Here is a 24,033-nt window from a genome sequence, read left to right on the forward strand (position 1 = left end):
ATGTTTTCTTTCTGCTGGGAACAATTTAATGGGGGATCAGGATTGAGACAACACAGTATCGTTTTGATTGAATATTTAGAAAAACTGGACATACAAACAGGATCACATTAAATTCATGTAAGATTTTTTTCTGAGCGCTGCCTAGGGATATTCCTATCACATTGGCGTGTTGCTATATTAAGGACAGGTCTTGGTCTGATTGAATGATGACATGAACACTAGGTAGCTACAACAAAAGTGTACAGTATTTTGAGCACTAGGTACAACTATGGGTACAACAAACGTATATTTTTAGGTTGTCAATTGGACTTATAAAAAGCTAATATCATCCACTGCATCATTGACAACTGAATATCCCCAACCTGTCCCAGCAGCGTATATGGTGATTGTGTGTGTGGGCGTAAATGTGTGTGTGAGTGAGTGAGTGTGTGTGTGTGTGTGTGTGTGCGAGAGTGTAAGTGTGTGTGAATGTATGGATAGAGACCTGTGAGTGTGCATAGAGTCAGTGCAGATGGTCAGTGCAGATAGTCCAAGGGTGGGCACTGGGCAGCCATTGATTAGCTGTTCAGCAGTCTTATTGCTTGGCGATAAGCTGTATCGGAGCCTGTTGGTCCGAGACCTGATGCCAGACGGTAGTGGAGAGAACGGTCTATGGCTGGGATGGCTAAAGTCATAGGCAATTTTACGGGCCTTGCTCAGGCAATGCATGGTATAATAAAATAAGAATAAAAAAAAACAGGGATTGTTGGTTTATTGCCAATTATCAGCCATTATCAACTGCGAACCTGGAGCAATGGGGCTTCCACTAGATAACACAGCCACAAAGTCAAAATATGTCTATATTGTGAATAATCATGAAAACAAAAATGCGCTTTTTTGTCTTTATTTAAGGTTAGGGTTAGGCATAGTGTTAACAGTGTGGTAAGGATAGGGTTAAGGTTAGGGTTTGGTTTAAAATCAGATTTTAAGACCATCAATTGTAGAAATGAGCAGGGTTACAGACTTAATTAGTGACGACCAGGGGCGGTGTGTTCAATAGGGCGATATGGGCGACGCACTGCCAAACGGGAAAAGGAAGGGATTTTTTTTCTAATCAATTATATCACGGCAACAGTAGTTATCAGTGTTGTAATCTAGACGTCTGATCTGCCACAGTGCCACTAAATGTCCAATCAGGCTAAAGTCGTGCTTCAAATGGCCCCCCCCCCCTTTTGGGGCGATTTCAGTCAGGTTGAAAATCGCCCAGAAGTCTGTCATAGACTCCCATGTAAAATCTATTTTTTTCAAATATCAGAGCTTTCAATACAATCTCTATGGGTTTCTGAGGGCTTGCACTTACGCGCTTTCGTCATACGTAACATAACCATGAACGTAACTAAGAAAAGAGCGGGTAGCAGCATCAATCAATTCACTACTACTATCAAAATGGCTAGGCTTCAGTGCAACTCGATTGTGTCTTTGAAAGAAGTTCCTTTTTGTCGGCGAACAAATGAAGATAAATTGGCAACGAAACAATTAGGACCTCCCAGACCAAATTTTATAATTCAACAGGTTTCTACTAAAGGGGGGAAGTCCTACACCCGAGGATTTTCCAAAAATTGGTACGAACGAAAAACCTGGCTAGCAGGCTGCGATGTAGCTAATGCAGTCTTCTGCTACCCCCTGCTTACTCTTTCACCCTGAAGGCGGCACGGCAGACAGCACCGCTTGGACAGCGACTGGTGTGTAACGGACATGCACCATCTTTCAGGAAAGATTAAGAAACATGAGCTGTCAAAGACCCACATGGATAGCTGTTTGAGATTGTCTGCTTTGGGGAGAGTGAACATTCCCACTCAACTGGATGAGGGATACAGGCTAGCTGTCCGCCGCCACAACGATGAGGTTAGTGTTGATAATCACAAGTTTACTGGAGAACTGAAACTGACAAGGCTGACAAGATAGGACCCTTTTGTCCATTGTTATTGGATAGGAACAGAACTTATAACCAGCTCCTGACCTAAATAGATCTTAGCACAACATTTTACTCAACATATCATATTCCATATTCACTATAACAAATATATTTACTACGACATTAGCAAGAACCGCCACATCCTCAGCCGGCTAATCCAGTGTGTGAAGTTTTGCGGAGTGTTTGAGTTAGCTTTGCGAGGCAAAGATGAAACTGAGGGCTCCACCAACCCTGGTAAGCCAACACTTTTGAGATAAGTCAATAAATGCTTCTGGTATTGACTTATATGCTGCCCCTGTCTTCATGTTGTTGCTGGACATATCTTTTTTAAAATGTGTGTAGGTCACCTAAATCATCAGAAAAATTGCCCCCCCTGAGAATTTTTTCAGGAGCCGCCACTGGTGACGACTGAGCAATAGGGTTTAAGTGCCTTGGTCAAGGGCACTTCAACAGAAATGTCACCTAGTCAGCTCCAGGATTTGAATTAGCAACCATTCAGTTACTGGCCCAACGCCCAACTGGCCCAACTCCAAAACACCGGTCAATCGCACATACTTGTCGTCGTGCTTCGCGAGCAAGGACTTTTACGTTCAGACGGTGACCAATATTATACGTTATTTCTCCTCGCCCATTGAAATAATGAAACGTTTCGGCTGTTGTTGTTGCCAGTTAGCCAGCATACAACATGATTCAAGCTCTCTGAAAATCATGCACGTGACAACAGTACCACCTTGCGGTAGATGCAAGAACTATAACACCGATGAAAGGGGAAACTTGAGCCTCTGCTGTTGTTGTCCCTGGTAACCAGGCAACTCTCCAGGATACTTTTTGACCCGTATTGCAGGCTGGTAGTTGGTGTAGCAGGGTGTAGTGAGCAATTAGCTATATTTAGCTAGCTTGCTAGAGATACAATTAACCTGAATTTATTTTAAGGTGGGTGACTATCTATGTTGCAGAATATGTTCTACGGTTAGAATACGACTGTTGCCTAAAGTATTAGCTAACGTTAGTTTGCAGGACATGTGGTCTGTGTGAAGGGTTAAGTTACCCAGCTAGCTAGTTATGTTAGCTAGCTGGGTAATCCTTACCACAGACAGTTCTTAGCTATTATCTCCTAGAGGCTGTGAGTGACAGTACACAGTGCAGCTACTGCAACAAGTATACCGAAAAATAAGATATTAGCTGTTCCTATTTGGGTTATCAATATGATTTTAGTAGGTTATTAGCTGAACTAGCTATGCATTTATTTCAATGGATGATGTTTTCTTTATTTTGCTGTTTCCAGAGTGACTGCAGTACATAGCTAGAAAGCCATCACCATGGATGGTTGTGGGGAAGGCAGTGGGACCAACAGAATGATGATGGAGAAGCTATCCTTGGCCTGTGATAGACTGCTATCTCACCTGCAGCTTGCCTGCTGTCCCTCTCACTGTGCCTCGCCACTACAAGGCAAGGACCTGTTGATACACAGTCTCCTGGACCCAGAGCTGAAGGTCAGTTACAGACAGTCCTATAAGTTGGAAACGGATGTTAGCCAAATGGATGTTCTGTTTTATCTCCCAACCCCTCTGGAACACACACACACACACACACACACACACACTTACTCAAGGTCAAATCAGGAGAAGATGGCATCTAGGATTTGATACTAGCAAAAATACCCTCCTCAGTAGCTTCCCACCGTTAAATACATGCTTCTTTGGCGACTACATGTACTAAGTATTTATTAAACCTCCCGCTTTGGGCTGGATGTGTCAATGTGTAGTTCATACATGCATAATCTATGAGCAGAATTACTGTCTTACCTCAATTAGCCACGGAATCCCTAGTTTTAAAGCGACTGTTTACTGGAAGCTGTTCGGCGCCATTTTCCCCCATGTGGTCCATTCCCCTGGCAATTCGAGTTCTAGCCAATGAGCTTCAGTCCCTCGCCATTTGAGTGACAGCTAGCACGATGTACACACAAGAAAGGGGTAGATAGAGCAATGACGTGGTGCACATATCTGCACATATGTGACGTAGAACGCAATTTTCGGGGACCACTTTTGGCTCGTGAGCACTACTTTCAGAACTACTGGCTATAAATTATACAAAAGTACCTGAGAATCTCTAAGTGTAAAGAAATCTGGCTCTTCAATCATTGCATCACCTGGCTCCACCACACTCCAATGCGTCTCCTCCCCTTTGCAGGCACTGCGACTGACTGGTCACCATGGAGACATCTCTGCCATGGTGTTTGGGACAGGTAGAGACCCTCTCCTGCTCTGCTCTGCCTCTGCAGATTATGTCATAGTCTGGGACATCCGGCTTTGCTACAGGAGAACTAGGGAGGGTGAGGATTTCTGCTACATAGCTGTATGAACAGTAAGATAACAATACATTTAAATTCAGTGGCCACATTTTATATACTGGTAAGGCCTCATTTACTCACTCAATCAATCAATCAATCAATCAATCAATCAATCAATCAATCACTTACTCAGTTTGGAATTTACAATGCTATATAGTACAATACTAAAAGCATAAATGTTTTCAGGGGTAGTTGCGTCTGGTACAGTTATTGGGACCCTACTGGGCAAGGTAGTCCATCTGTCATTTTGTCCCTGTGATGAACGAGTGGCTGCATGCTCAGGGGACGAAGTATACATACTCAACTCCAAGGTGAGTACGACATGCTGAAAGTGTACTCTACCCCTCAAATTCATCCCTTATAACAAGTGTTTGTGTAATGTTTTTATAATTCTTGTAAGACGATGACAAAGGAAGGGTCAATAAAGTTTTCTTCTCTTCTATTGCAAACACTGTCTGTTTGACTGACCTCCAGATAGAGGAAGTGTTGTCTGTGCTGGCTGGCCACCTGGGACCTTTGACAGCAGCTGAGTTCTGTCCATGGAATAAAGACATCCTGGTGTCCATATCAGAAGACCGCACATTTAAGGTGCAGTCAGGTTATTCATTAACCAGTGAAATAACTCGGCTTCAGTTTTGGTTTAAGTGGTTTTTTTCATCCCTTATCAAAGTATATGCTGTAGCTTTCTACGTACAAATGATATGACTAGCTACTAAGTCAGTCAGCTGTAGCTTGCATAATTTCACATGTGTGTGATTGTCTGTTTATTGTTCCAAAAGAGACTGTTGTCCATAGGAGCAGGTTTTAAACGTTTACCAATTGATTCTTTCTCTTTTCGAAAGGTTTGGGGATTAAAAACGGAAGAGATTCTCTACCAGTCTGCTATATTGTCAGGTATGTGAACAGTGGATACACCAGTTTACGGTACATTTGCTCCCGAGTGGCGCAGTGGTCTAAGGCACTGCATCGCAGTGCCAGCTGTGCCACTAGAGATCCTGGTTCGAATCCAGACTATGTCGTAGCTGGCCGCGACCGGGAGACCCGTGGGGCGGCGCACAATTTGCCCAGCGTCGTCCAGTGTAGGGGAGGGAATGGCCGGCAGGGATGTAGCTCAGTTGGTAGAGCATGGCGTTTGCAACGCCAGGGTTGTGGGTTCGATTCCCACGGGGGGCCAGTATGAAAAATAAATAATGTATGCACTCACTAACTGTAAATCGCTCTGGATAAGAGCGTCTGCTAAATGACAAAAATGTAATGTAAATGTAGTAAATTATAAATAATATGTAGGAGTTTTAACTCTGTCCACTCCCTCTGTTCTCCAGCATCTCCATTACTCAGTGTGTTGTTCTTGGAGAAGAGCAGGCAGCTTGTCACTGGTTCTGCTGATGGACAGGTTGGTCGCACACACCCACACACACACACACACACACACACACACACACTCAGTAAATCTGTGATTTCCCATTGGTTCCAGGTGTGGAGCTTCACTCTTCCTGAGGACCACAGATGTCATTTGGTGACCAAATTGGACCTTCACAAGGTGCAGGAACGACACCAAAGGCACCTGGACACAGTGGTCCCACAGACTGGTGGTGTAATAGGTAATACAAGATATTAAAGTAGTTATGGACATGATTTGTTTGTTTCCTGTGATGCGTTTTAGCCATATACCTGTAAGCCAAAGACACATTTTCATTTTCACATAACGTTTAGAACGTGAACTTGAACTTATTTCCCACTTTTTCTCTCACGTTATGAGTATAAGAAAAGAAAATGTAAACATGAAAGTGTTTTTCCTAACACTAGATGGAATCAGAACACTGAGTTATGTTCTGTAGGAGGTTTGGGGTTATACAGTAATATGCTGTGTCTGACTGTCCACCCAATAACTCAATAGCCATTTTTGTCATATTTCATAACCCCAAGCTACCTCTTGTGTTTCGTTCCAGGAATCACTCCAGACCCAGTAGAGACGGCAAAGCCAGTTCTCAGAATATGTGCTTATCACAGGCGACTACCTGACATTGATCATGGGCAGCAGAGGTAAAATGGGTTTCCAAATGGGGTTTCTCTGCATGGTCCATGTACTGTAGATAAAAGGGGATAATGCAACACATTTCCTAATTTATCACTTGACACATCACGTGTTCAACCCATTGTTTGCTTATCACAGTCTGTTTTAGCAGATGTTTGATGCCTTTGTAGTTTATATCAGTGTTTTTAAACCTTTTTCGATTACTGTACCACCAAGTACATTTTGCTCTGCCCGAACTACCAATGAAATACCCCTCAAGTGAAGTACCCCCTCACATCTGTAGCCATGAAATGCTTTGATAGGCTGGTCATGGCTCACATCAACACCATCATCCCAGACACCCTGGACCCAGACACCCTGGACGTTCAACACCATAGTGCAATCCAAGCTCATCACTAAGCTAAGGACTCTGGGACTGAACACCTTCCTCTGCAACAACACATTCGCCACGCTGACCCTCAACACGAGGGCCCCTCAGGGTTGCGTGCTTAGTCCCCTTCTGTACTCCCTGTTAACACACAACTGCATGGCCGCGCACAACTCCAACACCATCATTAATTTTGCAGATGATGAGACAGCCTACAGGGAGGAGGTCAGAGACCTGGCAGTGTGCTGCCAGGACAACAACCTCTAACTCAACATCAGTAAGATAAAGGAGCTGATCGTGGACTACAGGAAACGGCGGGCAGAACACGCCACCATCCAAATCGACAGGGCTGTAGTGGAGCAGGTCACTGACAACCTATCATGGTCCACACACACCAACACAGTTGTGAAGAGGGCACGACAACGCCTCTTCCCCCTCAGGAGGCTAAAACGATTTGGGATGGGCCCTCAGATTCTTAAAAACTTCTACAGCTGCACCAATGCTCTACATAGGGTAGTGCGTACGGTGCAGTACATCACTGGGGCCGAGCTCCCTGCCATCCAAGACCTCTATACCAGGCGGTGTCAGAGGAAAGCCCTAAAAATTGTCAAAGACTCCAGCCACCCATAGCCTGTTCTCTCTGCTACCGCAAGGCAAGCGTTACCAATGCACCAAGTCTGGAACCAACAGGACCTTGAAAAGTTTCTACCCCCAAGCCATAAGACTGCTAAATAGTTAGTTTAATAGTTAACCAATAACTACCTGGACCATCTGCAATGACCATTGACTCTTTTGTCTCATCACATACGCTGCTGTTACTGTTTATTATCTATCCTGTTGCCTAGTCACTTTATCCCTACCTACAGTTGAAGTCGGAAGTTTACATACACTTAGGTTGGAATCATTAAAACTTGTTTTTCAACCACTCCACAAATTTCTTGTTAACAAACTATAGTTTTGGCAAGTCGGTTAGGACATCTAATTTGTGCATGACACAAGTAATTTTTCCAACAATTGTTTACAGACAGATTATTTCACTTACAATTCACTGTATCACAATTCCAGTGGGTCAGAAGTTTACATACACTAAGTTGACGGTGCCTTTAAACAGCTTGGAAAATACCCGAAAATTATGTATTTAGAAGCTTCTGATAGGCTAACTGACATCATTTGAGTCAATTGGAGGTGTACCTGTGGATGTATTTCAAGGCCTACCTTCAAACTCAGTGCCTCTCTGCTTGACATCATGGGAAATTCAAAAGAAATCAGCCAAGACCTCAGAAAAAAATTGTAGACCTCCACAAGTCTGGTTCATCCTTGGGAGCAATTTCCAAATGCCTGAAGGTACCACGTTCATCTGTACAAACAATAGTACGCAAGTATAAACACCATGGGACCACGCAGCTATCATACTGCTCAGGAAGGAGAAGCGTTCTGTCTTCTAGAGATGAACGTACTTTAGTGCGAAAAGTGCAAATCAATCCCAGAACAACAGCAAAGGATCTTGTGAAGATGCTGGAGGAAACAGGTACAAAAGTATCTATATCCACAGTAAAATGAGTCCTACAGTGAGGGAAAAAAGTATTTGATCCCCTGCTGATTTTGTACGTTTGCCCACTGACAACGAAATGATCAGTCTATAATTTTAATGGTAGGTTTATTTGAACAGTGAGAGACAGAATAACAATAACAGAATAACAACAAAAACATCCAGAAAAACACATGTCAAAAATGTTATAAATTGATTTGCATTTTAATGAGGGAAATAAGTATTTGACCCCTCTGCAGAACATGACTTAGTACTTGGTGGCAAAACCCTTGTTGGCAATCACAGAGGTCAGACATTTCTTGTAGTTGGCCACCAGGTTTGCACACATCTCAGGAGGGATTTTGTCCCACTCCTCTTTGCAGATCTTCTCCAAGTCATTAAGGTTTCGAGGCTGACGTTTGGCAACTCGAACCTTCAGCTCCCTCCACAGATTTTCTATGAGATTAAGGTCTCCAGGACCTTAATCTGCTTCTTCTTGAGCCACTCCTTTGTTGCCTTGGCTGTGTGTTTTGGGTCATTGTCATGCTGGAATACCCATCCACGACCCATTTTCAATGCCCTGGCTGAGGGAAGGAGGTTCTCACCCAAGATTTGACGGTACATGACCCCGTCCATCGTCCCTTTGATGCGGTGAAGTTGTCCTGTCCCCTTAGCAGAAAAACATCCCCAAAGCATAATGTTTCCACCTCCATGTTTGACGGTGGGGATGGTGTTCTTAGAGTCATAGGCAGCATTCCTCCTCCTCCAAACACTGCGAGTTGAGTTGATGCCAAAGAGCTCGATTTTGGTCTCATCTGACCACAACACTTTCACCCAGTTCTCCTCTGAATCATTCAGATGTTCATTGGCAAACTTCAGACGGGCATGTATATGTGCTTTCTTGAGCAGAGGGACCTTGCGGGCGCTGCAGGATTTCAATCCTTCCCGGCGTAGTGTGTAAACCAATTGTTTTCTTGGTGACTATGGTCCCAGCTGCCTTGAGATCATTGACAATATCCTCCCGTGTAGTTCTGGGCTGATTCCTCACCGTTCTCATGATCATTGCAACTCCACGAGGTGAGATCTTGCATGGAGCCCCAGGCCGAGGGAGATTGACAATTATTTTGTGTTTCTTCCATTTGCGAATAATCGCACCAACTGTTGTCACCTTCTCACCAAGCTGCTTGGCGATGGTCTTGTAGCCCATTCCAGCCTTGTGTAGGTCTACAATCTTGTCCCTGACATCCTTGGAGAGCTCTTTGGTCTTGGCCATGGTGGAGAGTTTGGAATCTGATTGATTGATTGCTTCTGTGGACAGGTGTCTTTTATTCAGGTAACAACCCTTTAAGAGTGTGCTCCTAATCTCAGCTCGTTACTTGTATAAAAGACACCTGGGAGCCAGAAATCTTTCTGATTGAGAGGGGGTCAAATACTTATTGCAAATACATTTATAAAATTTTTGACATGCGTTTTTCTGGATTTTTTTGTTGTTATTCTGTCTCTCACTGTTCAAATAAACCTACGATTAAAATTATAGACTGATCATTTCTTTGTCAGTGGGTAAACATACAAAATCAGCAGGAGATCAAATACTTTTTTCCCTCACTGTATATCCACATAACCTGAAAGGCCGCTCAACAAGGAAGAAGCCACTGCTCCAAAACCACCATAAAAAAGCCAAACTACGGTTTGCAACTGCACATGGGGACAAAGATCGTACTTTTTGGAGAAATGTCCTTTGGTCATAATGACCATCGTTATGTTTGGAGGAAAAAGGGGTTGGCTTGCAAGCCAAAGAACACCATCCCAACCATGAAGCACGGGGTGGCAGCATCATGCTGTGGGGGTGCTTTACTGCAGGAGGGACTGGTGCACTTCACAAAATAGATGGCATCATGAGGAAGGAAAATTATGTGGATATATTGAAGCAACATCTCAAGACATCAGTCAGGAAGTTAAAGCTTGGTCGCAAATGGGTCTTCCAAATGGACAATGACCTCAAGCATACTTCCAAAGTTGTGGCAAAATGGCTTAAGGACAACAAAGTCAAGGTATTGGAGTGGCCCTCACAAAGCCCTGACCTCAATCCTATAGAAAATTTGTGGGCAGAACTGAAAAAGTGTGTGCGAGCAAGGAGGCCTACAAACCTGACTCAGTTACACCAGGTCTGTCAGGAGGAATGGGCCAACATTCACCCAACTTATTGTGGGAAGCTTGTGGAAGGCTACCCGAAACATTTGACCCAAGTTAAACAATTTAAAGGCAATGCTACCAAATACTAATTGAGTGTATGTAAACTTCTGACCCACTGGGAATGTGATGAATGAAATAAAAGCTGAAATAAATCATTCTCTCTACTATTATTCTGACATTTCACATTCTTAAAAGAAAGTGGTGATCCTAACTGACCTTAGACAGGACATTTTTACTAGGATTAAATGTCAGGAATTGTGAAAAACTGAGTTTAAATGTATTTGGCTAAGGTGTATGTAAACTTCCGACTTCAACTGTATATATCTACCCAATTACCTCATACCCCTCCACAATGACTCGGTTCTGGGACCCCGTGTATATAGCCAAGTTGTCATTACTCATTGTGTATTTATTCTTCGTGTTATTCTTTTTCTATTATTTCTATTTTTTTCTCTCTGCGGTGTTGGGAAGGGCCTGTAAACATGTCACTGTTAGTCTACACCTGTTGTTTATGAAGCATGTGACAAATACAATTAGATTTGATTTGATTAGACCTTACCAGTAAGCCTATGGTCTAATGTGTCTTCTCAAGTACCCCTGTGGATAGGCCAACCCCTGGTTGAGAACCACTGGTCTATATTACAGCCTACTACATTTACATTTGACATTTTAGTCATTTAGCAGACGCTCTTATCCAGAGTGACTGACAGTTAGTGAGTGCATACATTTTTCATACTGGCCCCCCGTGGGAATCAAACCCACAACCCTGGCGTTGCAAGCGCCATGCTCTACCAACTAGGCCTGTATGTTTCCCCAGGTTATGTAGAGAGTGCTTGATTCGTCATTATTTCCACAGACTAAGAGAGTTTTGAGTGATCCAGGAAAATATAATATCAGAAATGTAAATATATAACGTCATCATTTCCATTTCTCCAGCCTTGCAGGTGTCACGCTGCCGCAGTGGTCCGGAAACAGTTCCAACCTCAGATGTCTTTATTAGTAGCGACTAACGGGGGTGTTAGAGTGGTGTTTCCACAGCGATAGCAGGACACTTCCTATTAAAGGCTAGTTGAAGTGGCGTTAACAGTCTCAGGCTGTCCAATCAGCACCTGTTGCCATGGTGAAGTACTGTAGACACTGCAAAGCCTGGGAAGCACAAGTGGTACACGTGCAGCGTACTGTCTGTAGGCCACAGGGTGACTGACTGACTACAGTCGTGGTGAAAAGTTTTGAGAATGACACAAAGTTTGCTGCTTCAGTGTTTTTAGATATTTTTGTCAGATGTTACTATGGTATACTGAAGTATAATTACAAGCATTCCATAAGTGTCAAATGCTTTTATTGACAATTACATTAAGTTTATGCAAAGAGTCAATATTTGCAGTGTTAACCCTTCTTTTTCAAGACCTCTGCAATCCGCCCTGGCATGCTGTCAATTAACTTCTGGGCCACATCCTGACTGATGGCAGCCCATTCTTGCATAATCAATGCTTGGAGTTTGTCAGAATTTGTGGGTTTTTGTTTGTCCACCCACCTCTTGAGGATTGACCACAAGTTCTCAATGGGATTAAGGTCTGGGGAGTTTCCTGGCCATGGACCCAAAATGTCGATGTTTTGTTCCCAGAGCCACTTAGTTATCACTTTTGCCTTATGGCAAGGTGCTCCATCATGCTGGAAAAGGCATTGTTATTCACCAAACTGTTCTTGGATGGTTGGGAGAAGTTGCTCTCGGAGGATGTGTTGGTACCATTCTTTATTCATGGCTGTGTTCTTAGGCAAAATTGTGAGTGAGCCCACTCCTTTGGCTGAGAAGCAACCCCACACATGAATGGTCTCAGGATGCTTTACTGTTGGCATGACACAGGACTGATGGTAGCGCTCACCTTGTCTTCTCCGGACAAGCTTTTTTCCGGATGCCCCAAACAATCGGAATGGGGATTCATCAGAGAAAATGACTTTACCCCAGTCCTCAGCAGTCCAATCCCTGTACCTTTTGCAGAATATCAGTCTGTCCCTGATGTTTTTCCTGGAGAGAAGTGGCTTCCTCGCTGCCCTTCTTGACACCAGGCCATCCTCCAAAAGACTTTGCCTCACTGTGCGTGCAGATGCACTCACACCTGCTTGCTGCCATTCCTGAGCAAGCTCTGCACCGGTGGTGCCCCGATCCCGCAGCTGAATCAACTTTAGGAGATGGTCCTGGCGCTTGCTGGACTTTCTTGGGCGACCTGAAGCCTTCTTCACAACAATTGAACCTCTCTCCTTGAAATTCTTGATGATCCGATAAATGGTTGATTTAGGTGCAATCTTACTAGCAGCAATATCCTTGCCTGTAAAGCCCTTTTTGTGCAAAGCAATGATGACGGCACGTCTTTCCTTGCAGGTAACCATGGTTAACAGAGGAAGAACAATGATTTCAAACACCACCCTCATTTTAAAGCTTCCAGTCTGTTATTCTAACTCAATCAGCATGACAGAGTGATCTCTAGCCTTGTCCTTGTCAACACTCTCACCTGTGTTAACGAGAGAATCACTGACATGATGTTAGCTGGTCCTTTTGTGGCAGGGCTGAAATGCAGTGGAAATGTTTTTGGGGGATTAAGTTAATTTTCATGGCAAAGAGGGACTTTGCAATTAATTGCAATTCATCTGATCACTCTTCATAACATTCTGGAGTATATGCAAATTGCCATCATAAAAACTGAGGCAGCAGACTTTGTGAAAATTAATATTTGTGTCATTCTCAAAACTTTTGACCACGACTGTAGTATAGTATAGAACGGTCAGGAATCTCATGGTCTCTGACTTTGATATGTCCATCACAAGAAATCTTATAGGCATCAAAGCTATGCGGTGTGCCACAACAGAAGCCTGGTCCCAAATCTGTTTGTGCTCTATAGCCAACTCATGTCAGTATACATAACCATCTGTACAGCTAACTCATGAAGGCAAGACAATGACCATAGGAGGTGACAAGGCAGCACAAACAAATCTGAGACGAGGCTACCACATCAGTATATGAAAATAAATGTTTTAGCAGTTATAGAGACACAACTTGTATCACAGACTTCTAGGCCTATCAATCATGGTTTGTTATTTCCAACTAAAGTACAACATTTTCCTCCGTTTATTTGCCAAGTCAAGGCAAGGATTTCACAACTTAACCTAAACAGTGGACTATGTACAGTGGGGAAAAAAAGTATTTAGTCAGCCACCGATTGTGCAAGTTCTCCCACTTAAAAAGATGAGAGAGGCCTGTAATTTTCATCATAGGTACACGTCAACTATGACAGACAAATTGAGGAAAAAAAATCCAGAAAATCCCATTGTAGGATTTTTAATGAATTTATTTGCAAATTATGGTGGAAAATAAGTATTTGGTCACCTACAAACAAGCAATATTTCTGGCTCTCACAGACCTGTAACTTCTTCTTTCAGAGGCTCCTCTGTCCTCCACTCGTTACCTGTATTAATGGCACCTGTTTGAACTTGTTATCAGTATAAAATACACCTGTCCACAACCTCAAACAGTCACACTCCAAACTTCACAATGGCCAAGACCAAAGAGCTGTCAAAGGACACCAAAAACAAAATTGTAGACCTGCACCAGGCTGGGAAGACTGAATCTTCAATAGGTAAGCAGCTTGGTTTGAAGAAATCAACTGTGGGAGCAATTATTAGGAAATGGAAGACATACAAGACCACTGATAATCTCCCTCGATCTGGGGCTCCACGCAAGATCTCACCCCGTGGGGTCAAAATGATCACAAGAACGGTGAGCAAAAATCCCAGAACCACACGGGGGGACCTAGTGAATGACCTGCAGAGAGCTGGGACCAAAGTAACAAAGCCAACCATCAGTAACACACTACGCCGCCAGGGACTCAAATCCTGCAGTGCGAGACGTGTCCCCCTGCTTAAGCCAGTACATGTCCAGGCCCGTCTGAAGTGCATTTGGATGATCCAGAAGAGGATTGGGAGAATGTCATATGGTCAGATGAAACCAAAATATAACTTTTTGGTAAAAACTCAACTCGTCATGTTTGGAGGACAAAGAATGCTGAGTTGCATCCAAAGAACACCATACCTACTGTGAAGCATGGGGTTGGAAACATCATGCTTTGGGGCTGTTTTTCTGCAAAGGGACCAGGACGACTGATCCGTGTAAAGGAAAGAATGAATGGGGCCATGTATCGTGAGATTTTGAGTGAAACCCTCCTTCCATCAGCAAGGGCATTGAAGATGAAACATGGCTGGGTCTTTCAGCATGACAATGATCCCAAACACACCGCCCGGGCAACGAAGGAGTGGCTTCGTAAGAAGCATTTCAAGGTCCTGGAGTGGCCTAGCCAGTCTCCAGATCTCAACCCCATAGAAAATCTTTGGAGGGAGTTGAAAGTCTGTGTTGCCCAGCGACAGCCCCAAAACATCACTGCTCTAGAGGAGATCTGCATGGAGGAATGGGCCAAAATACCAGCAACAGTGTGTGAAAACCTTGTGAAGACTTACAGAAAACGTTTGACCTGTGTCATTGCCAACAAAGGGTATATAACAAAGTATTGAGAAACTTTTGTTATTGACCAAATACTTATTTTCCACCATCATATGCCAATAAATTCATTAAAAATCCTACAATGTGATTTTCTGGAATTTTTTTTCTCATTTTGTCTGTCATAGTTGACGTGTACCTATGATGAAAATTACAGGCCTCTCTCATCTTTTTAAGTGGGAGAACTTGCACAATTGGTGGCTGACTAAATACTTTTTTTCCCCACTGTACCAACATGTTGGTTAATAGCTTGTATGTAAGCATTTCACTGTAATGTCTACACCTGTTGTATTCGGCGCATGTGGCAAATACAATTTGATTTGATATGTTGGACATGATCGTTGATGGTTGAAGGGCCTCCTCTCCCTCTTTCTGTCTCCTCTCCTCTGCCACCCTGTTTTATTTATTCTACAGCGTGAGATGGCTTTAGTTCCCTGGATTGTCTTGTCCTCTTTAGTGTGGGGTTACATTGTCTTCTCCTCTTTAGTGTGGGGTTACATTGTCTTCTCCTCTTTAGTGTGGGGATACATTGTCTTGTCCTCTTTAGTGTGGGGTTACATTGTCTTCTCCTCTTTAGTGTGGGGTTACATTGTCTTCTCCTCTTTAGTGTGGGGATACATTGTCTTGTCCTCTTTAGTGTGGGGTTACATTGTATTTTTCCTCTTTAGTGTGGGGTTACATTGTCTTCTCCTCTTTAGTGTGGGGTTACATTGTCTTGTCCTCTTTAGTGTGGGGTTACATTGTCTTTTCCTCTCCTCTTTAGTGTGGGGTTACATTGTCTTCTCCTCTTTAGTGTGGGGTTACATTGTCTTCTCCTCTTTAGTGTGGGGATACATTGTCTTGTCCTCTTTAGTGTGGGGTTACATTGTATTTTTCCTCTTTAGTGTGGGGTTACATTGTCTTCTCCTCTTTAGTGTGGGGTTACATTGTCTTGTCCTCTTTAGTGTGGGGTTACATTGTCTTTTCCTCTCCTCTTTAGTGTGGGGTTACATTGTCTTTTCCTCTCCTCTTTAGTGTGGGGTTACATTGTCTTGTCCTCTTTAGTGTGGGGTTACATTGTCTTGTCCTCTTTAGTGTGGGGATACATTGTCTTTTCCTCTTTAGTGTGGGGATACATTGTCTTCTCCTCTTTAGTGTGGGGTTACATTGTCTTGTCCTCTTTAGTGTGGGGTTACATTGTCTTCTCCTCTTTGGTGTGGGGATACATAGTCTTGGCCTCTTTGGTGTGGGGATACATAGTCTTGTCCTCTTTGGTGTGGGGATACATAGTCTTGTCCTCTTTGGTGTGGGGATACATAGTCTTGTCCTCTTTGGTGTGGGGTTACATTGTCTTGGCCTCTTTGGTGTGGGGATACATAGTCTTGTCCTCTTTGGTGTGGGGATACATAGTCTTGTCCTCTTTGGTGTGGGGATACATAGTCTTGTCCTCTTTGGTGTGGGGTTACATTGTCTTGTCCTCTTTGGTGTGGGGATACATTGTCTTGTCCTCTTTGGTGTGGGGTTACATTGTCTTGTCCTCTTTGGTGTGGGGATACATTGTCTTGTCCTCTTTAGTGTGGGGATACATTGTCTTGTCCTCTTTAGTGTGGGGATACATTGTCTTGTGCTCTTTAGTGTGGGGTTACATTGTCTTGTCCTCTTTGGTGTGGGGATACATTGTCTTGTCCTCTTTGGTGTGGGGATACATTGTCTTGTGCTCTTTAGTGTGGGGTTACATAGTCTTGTCCTCTTTGGTGTGGGGATACATTGTCTTGTCCTCTTTGGTGTGGGGATACATTGTCTTGTGCTCTTTAGTGTGGGGTTACATTGTCTTGTCCTCTTTGGTGTGGGGATACATTGTCTTGTCCTCTTTAGTGTGGGTTACATTGTCTTGTCCTCTTTGGTGTGGGGATACATTGTCTTGTGCTCTTTAGTGTGGGGTTACATTGTCTGGTCCTCTTTGGTGTGGGGATACATTGTCTTGTGCTCTTTAGTGTGGGGTTACATTGTCTGGTCCTCTTTGGTGTGGGGATACATTGTCTTCTCCTCTCAAATCTACTGAAACAAAGGCCCTTTGAAGGAGTAGTATGCAACAGCGTTTTCCACATGGTTCTGTTCCTGTGCCCCCCCTGTTGTGTGTGTGTGTGTGTGTGTGTGTGTGTGTGTGTGTGTGTGTGTGTTTGCTCGTGTTTGTGTATATAACAGTGTTTTTCCATATGGCATAAGGTTCTCTCTCTATGCCCCCTGTAGCGATAACAGCTGGGTGTGGATGGGAAGCTCTGATGGCCTGTACCTGGTTGACCTGGGCACCTCTGAGCTCCAAATGACTCTACTTTTCAGAGGTATCCTACTGCCCTCTTTGTGTGTGTGTGTGTGTGTGTTTGTGTGGAAGAGCGCTCCCTGACGTGCTGTGTCTGAGAGAATATGAATGATGTGTTGATCTTGTGGGGAAGAACAGCTTGGAAAGATGGATAAGAATAACACCATGCACTGTATACTGTCTCACCGACATAGACCATGTGTATGATAAGAGTTAGTGGAGATTGGTTTGTGTGTGTGTGTTTGTGTGTCTCACCGACATAGACTATGGTGCCAGATGAATCCCTGGGATCTATGGTCGTACCCTTCAACAGATGTTGGTATTCCACCCTTATTATTTATGTTAGCTATTATCCCACTCTCTTACAGATCACCCCAACGTGAGCATTACCATGGCTGGATCATGGGCCATGTCCCAAGGACTGGATAACAGCGTGAGTAAATAACCATTGAGACCTGCTTCACTGTTGTTTCACTTCACTGAATAGGAATTTAGGGCAAAAGCAAGACGGAGGGGGAGGCAGACAGACACGGGTGTAATTCCCTGACATTAGGCCTACCCTACACTGTAACACATAATTACCTCTCATTCATAACAGAAAAACTCACTTTCCTCCTGGATGCAAACCGCAGGCAAACCTTGTAAAGCCTTTACATCTCCCATAGTCCTAGTCTCGTGAAACCATAAACTGCTAATTGCATAGTTATAAAAATACTGTAGGTTCAGTATATGTGAAGTCTCTAAGACGCTCAAAATTAAGTATAGGGAACAAAAGTTTGCAAACATATCCCCATATACAGTACATTTGTCAGCTGTAAAAGTATGAAAAAGAGATCTGGAAAATACAGGTGTGGAAATTGGAAAGAATGGTGGAGGAATAGAACACATAGGTCCTCTCAGAGCTAGATAAAATGGTGAGCAGTGTGTCTCACACAGCTCTGTCCTCTACCTACAAGATTGTCGCCTTTATAGTGTGGATCCCAGGCTATACATCCCTGACTTGTTTGGAAATGTCCCTTCTCATACCACTTTGACATGATTACTACATGTATAGTAGGAATTTGACAAATGGAAATGTTTTCTTAATGTTTAAACTGCAAAAGGTTTTATTGGTTTTCCGTTAAAGCGATAAGAAAAATGCGTACAATTCCATTGTGAATTCACAATGCAGCTGCGCTGATGCCAGCAACAGTTTGGGTCTCACGGTGCGTCCCTTTCAGATTGTTAAGTATTGCACCTGTTGTACCATTACTGTACCTAAATTCCACTTTGCAAAGTTTGCATTTCCTTCTCATTGAACTTAAAGTATTGCCATACAGCACCTCGCTCCTGACGCTTGCCTTTCTCTGTCATTTTTCCAACTGTTAACGACGATGACGTAGTGGTGGAGAATTGATTCCTCGACTCCTTGCATGTCGACTCCCGGTGTCGACTCCCATTTCTGAGTGTCAATATTCTCCTAAGATTCAGTATTTTTGGAACGGATGAGACTGATCAGTTGCCACACATCCGAGAACACAAACACTCACATCTTTCATTGCGAGCTAGCGAGTGACGGAAAGATAGGGGAGGGGCACAGTATAGGCAGGTCGGCCACCAGGCAGACAGTCAGAACCATGCACTAGTCCTTTCTATCGGCAATCAAAGCTCTTTCTTGCAATGGAAGGCTGTATCTCGCAATGGAAGGCTGTATCTCGCAATGGAATGCTGTATCTCGCAATGGAAGGCTGTATCTCGCAATGGAAGGCTGTATCTCGCAATGGAAGGCTGTATCTCGCAATGGAAGGCTGTATCTCGCAATGGAATGCTGTATCTCGCAATGGAATGCTGTATCTCGCAATAGAAGGCTGTATTTCGCAATGGAATGCTGTATCTCGCAATAGAAGGCTGTATCTCGCAATTTCTTGGCTTGCAATGTCTCACAATTTCAATAAAGCAGGACCTATCATCAATGAATAGGCTAGGATACTGAAATGAGCGAGATGCAACACTTGGCTCTCACACAGTCACACACACAGGATCTGCGCATGTGCACGGGGTTCGCTTTACGCTGTTCACAGCGTGGTAGACAGGGCACCAAAACAGCGAAGTTGAGCCTCGCGCTTCAACGCTCTTAGTTGTTGCGAAAATTTACCCGCTGTGCTGTTTACTTTCTGCATCTACTGTTGAAGTCGGAAGTTTACATACACCTTAGCCAAATACATTTAAACTCAGTTTTTCACAATTCCTGACATTTAATCCTAGTAAAAATTCCCTGTCTTAGGTCAGTTAGGATCACCACTTTATTTTAAGAATGTGAAATGTCAGAATAATAGTAGAGAGAATGATTTATTTCAGCTTTTATTTCTTTCATCACATTCCCAGTGGGTAAGAAGTTAACATACACTCAATTAGTATTTGGTAGCATTGCCTTTAAATTGTTTAACTTGGGTCAAATGTTCCGGGTAGCCTTCCACAAGCTTCCCACAATAAGTTGGGTGTTGGCCCATTCCTCCTGACAGACCTGGTGTAACTGAGTCAGGTTTGTAGGCCTCCTTGCTCGCACACACTTTTTCAGTTCTGCCCACAAATCTTCTATAGGATTGAGGTCAGGGCTTTGTGATGGCCACTCCAATACCTTGACTTTGTTGTCCTTAAGCCATTTTGCCACAACTTTGGAAGTATGTTTGGGGTCATTGTCCATTTGGAAGACCCATTTGCGACCAAGCTTTAACTTCCTGACTGATGTCTTGAGATGTTGCTTCAATATATCCACATAATTTACCTTCCTCATGATGCCATCTATTTTGTGAAGTGCACCAGTCCCTCCTGCAGCAAAGCACCCCCACAGCATGATGCTGCCACCCCCGTGCTTCACGGTTGGGATGGTGTTCTTCGGCTTGCAAGCCATCCCCTTTTTCCTCCAAACATAACAATGGTCATTATGGCCAAAGGACATTTCTCCAAAAAGTATGATCTTTGTCCCCATGTGCAGTTGCAAACCGTAGTTTGGCTTTTTTATGGTGGTTTTGGAGCAGTGGCTTCATCCTTGCTGAGCGGCCTTTCAGGTTATGTGGATATAGGACTTGTTTTACTGTGGATATATATATATTTTTGTACCTGTTTCCTCCAGCATCTTCACAAGGTCCTTTGCTGTTGTTCTGGGATTGATTTGCACTTTTCGCACTAAAGTACGTTCATCTCTAGGAGACAGAACGCGTCTCCTTCCTGAGCAGTATGACAGCTGCGTGGTCCCATGGTGTTTATACTTGTGTACTATTGTTTGTACAGATAAACGTGGTACCATCAGGCATTTGGAAATTGCTCCCAAGGATGAACCAGACTTGTGGAGGTCTACAATTTTTTTTCTGAGGTCAAGCAAAGAGGCACTGAGTTTGAAAGTAGGCCTTGAAATACATCCACAGGTACACCTCCAATTGACTCAAATGATGTCAATTAGCCTATCAGAAGCTTCTAAAGTCATGACGTCATTTTCTGGAATTTTCCAAGCTGTTTAAAGGCACAGTCAACTTAGTGTATGTGAACTTCTGACCAACTGGAATTCTGATACAGTGAATTATAAGTGAAATTACTTGTGCCATGCACAAAGTAGATGTCCTAACCGACGTGCCAAAACTATAGTTTGTTATCAAGACATTTGTGGAGTGGTTGAAAAACAAGTTTTTATTTACATTTACATTTACGTCATTTAGCAGACGTTCTTATCCAGAGCGACTTACAAATTGGTGCATTCACCTTATAGCCAGTGGGATCACCACTTTACAATTTATTTATTTATTTTTTTTTGGGGGGGGGGGGGGGGTAGAAGGATTACTTTATCCTATCCCAGGTATTCCTTAAAGAGGTGGGGTTTCAAATGTCTCCGGAAGGTGGTGAGTGACTCCGCTGTCCTGGCGTCGCGAGGGAGCCCGTTCCACCATTGGGGTGCCAGAGCAGCGAACAGTTTTGACTGGGCTGAGCGGGAACTATGCTTCCGCAGAGGAAGGGGAGCCAGCAGGCCAGAGGTGGATGAACGCAATGCCCTCGTTTGGGTGTAGGGACTGATCAGAGCCTGAAGGTACGGAGGTGCCGTTCCCCTCACAGCTCCATAGGCAAGCACCATGGTCTTGTAACAGATGCGAGCTTCAACTGGAAGCCAGTGGAGTGTTGCGGAGGAGCGGGGTGACGTGAGAGAACTTGGGAAGGTTGAACACCAGACGGGCTGCGGCATTCTGGATGAGTTTTAGGGGTTTAATGGCACAGGCAGGGAGCCCAGCCAACAGCGAGTTGCAGTAATCCAGACGGGAGATGACAAGTGCCTGGATTAGGACCTGTGCCGCTTCCTGTGTAAGGCAGGGTCGTACTCTCCGAATGTTGTAGAGCATGAACCTACAGGATCGGGTCACCGCCTTGATGTTAGCGGAGAACGACAGGGTGTTGTCCAGGGTCACGCCAAGGCTCTTCGCACTCTGGGAGGAGGACACAACGGAGTTGTCAACCGTGATGGCGAGATCATGGAACGGGCAGTCCTTCCCCGGGAGGAAGAGCAGCTCCGTCTTGCCAAGGTTCAGCTTGAGGTGGTGATCCGTCATCCATACTGATATGTCTGCCAGACATGCAGAGATGCGATTCGCCACCTGGTTATCAGAAGGGGGAAAGGAGAAGATTAGTTGTGTATCGTCAGCGTAGCAATGATAGGAGAGGCCATGTGAGGATATGACAGAGCCAAGTGACTTGGTGTATAGCGAGAATAGGAGAGGGCCTAGAACTGAGCCCTGGGGGACACCAGTGGTGAGAGCACGTGGTGCGGAGACAGCTTCTCGCCACGCCACTTGGTAGGAGCGACCGGTCAGGTAGGACGCAATCCAAGAGTGAGCCACGCCGGAGATGCCCAACTCGGAGAGGGTGGAGAGGAGGATCTGATGGTTCACAGTATCAAAGGCAGCAGACAGGTCTAGAAGGACAAGAGCAGAGGAGAGAGAGTTAGCTTTAGCAGTGCGGAGAGCCTCCGTGACACAGAGAAGAGCAGTCTCAGTTGAATGACCAGTCTTGAAACCTGACTGGTTTGGATCAAGAAGGTAATTCTGAGAGAGATAGCAAGAGAGTTGGCTAAAGACGGCACGCTCAATAGTTTTGGAAAGAAAATAAAGAAGGGATACTGGTCTGTAGTTGTTGACATCAGAGGGATCGAGTGTTGGTTTTTTGAGAAGGGGTGCAACTCTCGCTCTCTTGAAGACGGAAGGGACATAGCCAGCGGTCAAGGATGAGTTGATCAGCGAGGTGAGGTAGGGGAGAAGGTCACCGGAGATGGTCTGGAGAAGAGAGGAGGGGATAGGGTCAAGCGGGCAGGTTGTTGGGCGGCCTGCAGTCACAAGTCGCAAGACTTTATCTGGAGAGAGAGGGGAGAAAGAAGTCAAAGCATAGGGTAGGGCAGTGTGAGCAGGACCAGCAGTGTCATTTGACTTAACAAACGAGGATCGAATGTCGTCAACCTTCTTTTCAAAGTGGTTGACGAAGTCATCCACAGAGAGGGAGGGGGGGGGGGGGGGGGGGGATTCAGCAGGGAGGAGAATGTGGCAAAGAGCTTCCTAGGGTTAGAGGCAGATGCTTGGAATTGAGAGTGGTAGAAAGTGGCCTTAGCAGCAGAAACAGATGAAGAAAATGTAGAGAGGAGGGAGTGAAAAGATGCCAGGTCCGCAGGGAGTCTAGTTTTCTTCCATTTCCGCTCAGCTGCCCGGAGCTCTGTTCTGTGAGCTCGCAATGAGTCATCAAGCCACGGAGCTGGAGGGGAGGACCGAGCCGGCCGGGAGGATACGGGACATAGAGAGTCAAAGGATGCAGAAAGGGAGGAGAGGAGGGTTGAGGAGGCAGAATCAGGAGATTGGAGGGAGAATGATTGAGCAGAGGGAAGAGATGATAGGATGGAAGAGGAGAGAGTAGCGGGAGAGAGAGAGCGAAGGTTGCGGCGGCGCATTACCATCTGTGTAGGGGCAGAGTGAGTAGTGTTGGAGGAGAGCGAGAGAGAAAAGGATACAAAGTAGTGGTCGGAGACATGGAGGGGAGTTGCAGTGAGATTAGTAGAAGAACAGCATCTAGTAAAGATGAGGTCAAGCGTATTGCCTGCCTTGTGAGTAGGGGGGGACGGTGAGAGGGTGAGGTCAAAAGAGGAGAGGAGTGGAAAGAAGGAGGCAGAGAGAAATGAGTCAAATGTAGACGTAGGGAGGTTGAAATCCCCCAGAACTGTGAGGGGTGAGCCATCCTCAGGAAAGGAACTTATCAAGGCGTCAAGCTCATTGATGAACTCTCCAAGGGAACCTGGAGGGCGATAGATGACAAGGATATTAAGCTTAAATGGGCTAGTGACTGTGACAGCATGGAATTCAAATGAGGAGATAGACAGATGGGTTAGGGGAAAAATTGAGAATGTCCACTTGGGAGAGATGAGGATTCCTGTGCCACCACCCCGCTGACCAGATGCTCTCGGGGTATGCGAGAACACATGGTCAGACGAGGAGAGAGCAGTAGGAGTAGCAGTATTTTCAGTGGTAATCCATGTTTCCGTCAGCGCCAAGAAGTCGAGGGACTGGAGGGTAGCATAGGCTGGGATGAACTCTGCCTTGTTGGCAGCAGAACGGAAGTTCCAGAGGCTGCCTGAGACCTGGAACTCCAGGTGGGTGGTGCGTGCAGGGACCACCAGGTTAGAGAGGCAGCAGCCACGCGATGTGAGGCGTTTGTGTAGCCTGTGCGGAGAGGAGAGAACAGGGATAGGCAGAGGCATAGTT

General features: G+C 44.7%; 1 protein-coding gene across 1 annotated transcript in view; it reads left to right on the top strand.

Annotated features, from left to right (window-relative positions):
* Nucleotides 1-3,273: 3,273 nt before the first annotated feature.
* The window catches only part of wdr27 (WD repeat domain 27), a gene marked incomplete at its 5' end in the record, with an annotated part of 155,598 nt that continues 134,838 nt past the window's right edge, over nt 3,274-24,033 (top strand). Inside the window, 10 exons of the mRNA XM_084141529.1 lie at nt 3,274-3,447; nt 4,145-4,286; nt 4,491-4,615; nt 4,779-4,892; nt 5,147-5,198; nt 5,627-5,697; nt 5,779-5,905; nt 6,254-6,347; nt 17,212-17,294; nt 17,641-17,705. Of these exons, the coding sequence (XP_083997655.1) occupies nt 3,274-3,447; nt 4,145-4,286; nt 4,491-4,615; nt 4,779-4,892; nt 5,147-5,198; nt 5,627-5,697; nt 5,779-5,905; nt 6,254-6,347; nt 17,212-17,294; nt 17,641-17,705 (1,047 nt within the window). The remainder of the gene's footprint in view (nt 3,448-4,144; nt 4,287-4,490; nt 4,616-4,778; nt 4,893-5,146; nt 5,199-5,626; nt 5,698-5,778; nt 5,906-6,253; nt 6,348-17,211; nt 17,295-17,640; nt 17,706-24,033) is intronic.

This window comes from Coregonus lavaretus (assembly GCF_964263955.1).
Source record: "Coregonus lavaretus genome assembly, chromosome: 25".
NCBI lineage: Eukaryota > Metazoa > Chordata > Actinopteri > Salmoniformes > Salmonidae > Coregonus > Coregonus lavaretus.